Consider the following 5,041-nt stretch of genomic DNA (forward strand, 5'->3'; position numbering starts at 1 on the left):
GAGAGGCCGCAGGCCGACCCGGGGGCGCGTTTGTGTCGGGGTGTGGGATTTGCCGTGGGGAGGCACCTTTTGCTGTCGGTGACACCCCAGCCCTTTCGAAAGCGGCGACGGGAGCGTGCACCTGTTTTCACGAGATTTTACAGAATTCTTTTCGGTTTTCTTGCAAAGTTTGTTTTAAAGGGCCTCTTCTGGGGGGAAGGAACTGTTCACCTTCATTTCCCCGAGTGCTGGTGGCATTGCTTGTGCCTTTCCTGGGGCTTGTTCGGCAAGATCAGGAAAAGCTTCACGCTTTGGTGTTTTGGTTTTTAATCAGAAAACTAGAGACTGAAACGATGAGGTCTAAGCAGAGAAAGAAACAGAAAACCAACGCAGTCTAATTTAAGCAAATTATTTAATGTTGCATTTTACTTTTGATCTCTGCATGTGGAGCGTGGCCTCGTTGTCCGAGGTTAACACCTCACGTACAGTTCTGGGGTCTCTCCCGACCTACGTGCTGGCTTTCTCTAGCAGAGCAGTGCTTTCCCGCACAGCTGAGCTGTTGCCTCCTTTTTTAGCCAAAACGCACCTAAAGTTCTGCCTTACCTTCCAGGCCACAAAGAGCAAGCCCGCAGAAGAGGGCGATGTTCCTCCTCCAACGAAGAGAGCCCCCATCTTTTATGGCAGTTTGGAAGAGAAGGAAAAGGAGCGTCTGGCAAAAGGAGAGGCGGGGCTGCTGGGAAAAGAAGGGATGAAAGCTGCGCTCGAGGCCGGCAACATCAACATAAGCAGCGGTGAGAACGTTTAACTGCCTTTTCTTTCCCCTCTCGCTCCCGAACGTGCCGCTGCCAAAGGTCTCGAGTAACTTTGAGCATAATTGAAAGTGAAAAACCTGGAGAGCTCTGCCTGGACTGTTGGCTCTTCGTTTGGGTCTTAGAGAGGGATCTCTAGTCTGACGGTTGGTTTTAATCTGATGGTTTCATTTTTTGTTCAGGTGAGGTCTTTGATCTTGAAGACCACATGAGCGAGCGGCAGGCAGAAGTGTTGGCTGAGTTTGAGCGCAGGAAGAGGGCCCGGCAGATCAACGTGTCCACCGACGACTCGGAAGTGAAGGCCTGTTTGCGAGCACTTGGGGAGCCCATCACGCTCTTCGGAGAAGGTCCTGCGGAAAGGAGGGAGAGGTGCTGTGTCTGCCCTGCGTGTTACGGCAACCAGGGAACACTCAGCGTTACCCAGCTTATCAAATCCCTGACGCTTTCCTTGTAGCTGGGATGTAGGGAGTGCCGCCAGTCGGCAATGCTTAGTTACTGGGCGGGAAGAACGCCAAGGGAACAGAACGGGAGACAGTGATTGTTTGTGGAATTCACTGAGTGAATATGACTTAATGTGTTTCTTTCCAGATTAAGAAATATCCTTTCGGTGGTTGGCACAGATGCGTTAAAAAAGACCAGAAAAGATGACGACCGGTCTAAAAAATCCAGAGAAGAGGTAACGGTCTCTTGTTTTGCCAGTGCTGAGGGAGATGGGTACGATACCCTTTGAGATACCTTGCTCTGATGGTCCCTACTATGGCCAAGACTCTTGGTTTTGGTCAGTCTGTGGGTTCTCTTGCTGTCCCTTCGTGATCCTCCTGCGTTGCCCAGTTTAGCAAAACTCTGGCAATGTGTTACCTGAATCGGGAGCGTTAAGTCTAGTGCGTACCACAGGCCCAATTCCACGCTGCGTACGGCATCTAAACCAGGAGATCAGATGTTTGGACTGTTACTTAATATAGCAAGTCCTTTATTGTTTGTGCTCGAGAAGAAAAAACAGTGTTCCTGCTCCTGTTTCTGCCTTTGATTCTTCTTTCTGCTGCTCCTTTCTCTTTCCTGAGTCCATTTTTTAACTTGTTATTTTTGGGGGTTGCTGTAAGAAGTAGGACGCTTTCTGCAGCTCTGGGCTTCCGTTCTGCTGGGTGATGTGTAAAAAGTATAATCACAAGCTGTATGTTAAGTGAAATGAATTAGTGTTCGATGGGAGTGTTCTTGAGTGAAATGGTAGCGTGCCGGGATCTGGTTTGTAGGGCTGAGAGTTTGACTTGTCTCGCATAATCCCTTTTTCTGCGGCTTATAGTTACACAAAATGTCCTTAAAAAGAAGCCTTAATACAGCAAGATTTAAGAGCAGGTGCTTCGGTGGCACTTTTGTACTCGGAGGGGTTCGTCTGCGGTAACTGAAGGGCGGAGCAGTATCACATCAGGTTTTCCTTTGGTTTTGCTCCTTTTCTTACAGTATCAGCAAACCTGGTACCACGAAGGACCGCGGAGTCTGAAAACGGCGAGGCTGTGGCTTGCGAACTACTCGCTCCCCAGGTGAGATAAAACACCGCAAGTGAAGGAGGGAGGTGCAGCCTTTCGTAAACCCTGGCTGCTAATCCCCCTGCGGGTAGTGCAGGGAGCTTGGCATCCAGGGGATGGGGAATGTACACGGGTAGGCACGTCCAGTGAGCTTAGAGCTTGAGTTCTCAGTGACTGACTCTAGCATTGGCCCAGCGTGGGGGAGGAAGAGGGAAGGGCCTGTTTCCAGCAGCAGGACAGGGAAAACATTGAGGCTTGTTACTCCACCCTTCCTCTTCACAGGGCAGTGAAGCGGCTAGAAGAAGCCCGGCTGCTCAAAGAGATTCCAGAGGCAACCAGGACATCGCAGAGACAGGAGCTGCACAAATCCCTGCGAGTAGGTTTGGCATCTGCTCAGCTGCTGTTTTTACAACTGTTTGCTGATCCTCCAAAGAGCTCGGGAGATCAGCTGCCCGGAGGTGCTGTCTGGGTGCACGTAGTTTTCCGCATGGTCATCTCTTGGGAAGCTCTGCATTTTCTCTTTCCCCGTGGCATGCATAAAGCACATTCTAACTCTCTTCCGTGATCCAGGGAGATGTGCCTCTGTTGTGCCCTGGCACAGGGATGAGAAGCCATCCCTGAATGGCCTTGCCACTCGCCTGTGATGCTCAAGGAGTTTGTTCCTGGCTTTGTCACGGGTTGAGCTGGCTAGGCAGGGACTGCTCACATTCCTCTTCCTGTGCAATGGTCACTAGTGGATAAAAATAATAACTGACCCAGTAATGCAGAACATGTTTTGGATGACTCTGAGGCACCCTTTTTGAGCGTGTGAAGTCGGGTTCCCAGTGTAACGGAAAAGAGAGGCTCAAGCACAGACTGTGCTCCCACTGTAGTCCTGGTTACGCCCAGAGGCATTAGCTGCCAGAGGATCTGCCTCTCCCCAGAGCACAGCAGACTTGTCTGGTTGCATTCACGGGGTGAGTTGTAGAGAGGCCAAAAGTACAGTAAGTTCTCTGCCAAACCATAGTTGCAAGCAGGCCTGGGGGGTTACTGGTGACAGGTACCATGGGCGGCACGCTGGGAGCTAAGCTGTGCCACGGGGCTGTGCTAGTTTACATTGATCAGGCTGGCTGTGGCCCTCCTGCTCGGAGCTGGAGTGGCTCCAAGGCAGGTCCTCCCTTGAAAAGTGACTTTCCAAAGGCCTCTGCCTCCTCCTGCATACATTTAGCTCCTTCACCTCAGTCTTTGGCTGGGGCTTTCTCTAGGTTGGTTGTACTTCGCTCGTTTATCGTTTTCTTTGTTCGTGGTTACAGTCCTTGAATAACTTCTGCAGTCAGATTGGAGACGATCGCCCACTGTCCTACTGCCACTTCAGCCCCAATTCCAAACTCCTGGCTACTGCCTGTTGGTAAGTTTTCCTCTGCAGCACTTGTTGTAGGGGCTGGGAGAGCACAGCAGGAGTGACAGAGGGATGTTACTGGAGGCTTGTGAATAGCTCAGAAATGCTTTTTCTTCCTACTCTGAACTCCGTCTTCACTTTGTTTTAGAGCTTAGCAGAGATTTCAGTCTGAGTCCATTAGTTCCTATGGCTGGTTGCCCAAAGCTGTGGGTATTTTAGCCATTGCAGACCCCCCAGGATGGCTTTGCAGCTCTGTGTTTGAGCTGGTCTTTGGCATTCCTATCTACACTGACATCTGTTTCTTGTCTTTGTCAGGAGCGGGTTGTGCAAGCTCTGGTCCGTGCCTGACTGCAACCTTGTTCACACCTTACGAGGTAGAGCGACTTGCACTGAGACTCTTCGCTTAGTTCTGTTGTTCCTCTCTGGGTTGAGTTCCCAAATCTGAATTACTTTAACTCAAAATGTCATGTTTAGGCAGATTTTACTCTAACAAGAGCATCACTCAGGCTTGCAGAGCACAGGCATGTGTCAGGCAGTGAAGAGGAAGTCCTGGCCTTTCTCTTAAAGCTGAGACCTGAGTTTGCTGTTTCTGTTTCTGAGTGGGGGTTTGTTTTCTTTCAAAACCTGGACTGAGTTATTTTGAGCCAAGTATTTTTGGCCAGGTCACTTAACAGCAGTGAGGCTCTTTGAACAGTGATCACAGCTGTGACTAACTATAACTGTGAGGACAAATCTCTTGATTCGTACGTTGAATTTTCAGTGCATTTTGAGGGTTACACACACTGGCATCTCATGCTCTCAGGCGGGAGCTGCTGGATGTGCAGTTTACGGTCTGCAGGACAGATGTGTCTGGTGGTTGTAACGCGATGTCACCTGACATGGGAGGACACAGTGAAAGTTCACTGGTACCTGACTGATTAGGAATTAGAAAATGCTGATTTCCTGAAGAATTGGCCAAGATCACGTGGCAGATTCTGAATTTGATTTTTCCTTTCTCTCAAGGACATAACACCAACGTGGGAGCAATAGTCTTCCATCCCAAAGCCACTGTCTCCCTTGACAAGAAGGACGTTAACCTGGCCTCGTGCGCGGCCGATGGTTCTGTCAAACTCTGGAGCCTGGAAAGGTCAGAATGACGCCAGACGTGCGCAGCTGCAGCGCTGCTCTTTTGGGGTTTATTTTGTGCTGCTGAACATTGTACATTTACCATCCTTCTGCAAACGTAACCTTTTCTTGTAGTTATACCAGTGCAATTCCTGTATGTGCCACCTTCTCCAGCAGGAAAAGGGATCACCCTGATTAGGGGAATCAAGGTGAGGGGAACTAGTCTGAAAAGAATCAAATCAGAATTC

The 5,041-nt window shown here is 49.9% G+C and overlaps 1 protein-coding gene across 1 annotated transcript in view; it reads left to right on the plus strand.

Annotated features, from left to right (window-relative positions):
* Positions 1 to 554: 554 nt before the first annotated feature.
* PRPF4 (pre-mRNA processing factor 4) overlaps positions 555 to 5,041 on the plus strand; it is a gene marked incomplete at its 5' end in the record, with an annotated part of 6,591 nt that continues 2,104 nt past the window's right edge. The window contains 8 exons of the mRNA XM_010155005.1: positions 555 to 770; positions 971 to 1,157; positions 1,377 to 1,464; positions 2,247 to 2,326; positions 2,594 to 2,687; positions 3,604 to 3,698; positions 4,005 to 4,063; positions 4,692 to 4,815. Of these exons, the coding sequence (XP_010153307.1) occupies positions 555 to 770; positions 971 to 1,157; positions 1,377 to 1,464; positions 2,247 to 2,326; positions 2,594 to 2,687; positions 3,604 to 3,698; positions 4,005 to 4,063; positions 4,692 to 4,815 (943 nt within the window). The remainder of the gene's footprint in view (positions 771 to 970; positions 1,158 to 1,376; positions 1,465 to 2,246; positions 2,327 to 2,593; positions 2,688 to 3,603; positions 3,699 to 4,004; positions 4,064 to 4,691; positions 4,816 to 5,041) is intronic.

Source organism: Eurypyga helias, unplaced genomic scaffold (assembly GCF_000690775.1).
Source record: "Eurypyga helias isolate BGI_N326 unplaced genomic scaffold, ASM69077v1 scaffold31967, whole genome shotgun sequence".
In the NCBI taxonomy this organism is placed as follows: domain Eukaryota; kingdom Metazoa; phylum Chordata; class Aves; order Eurypygiformes; family Eurypygidae; genus Eurypyga; species Eurypyga helias.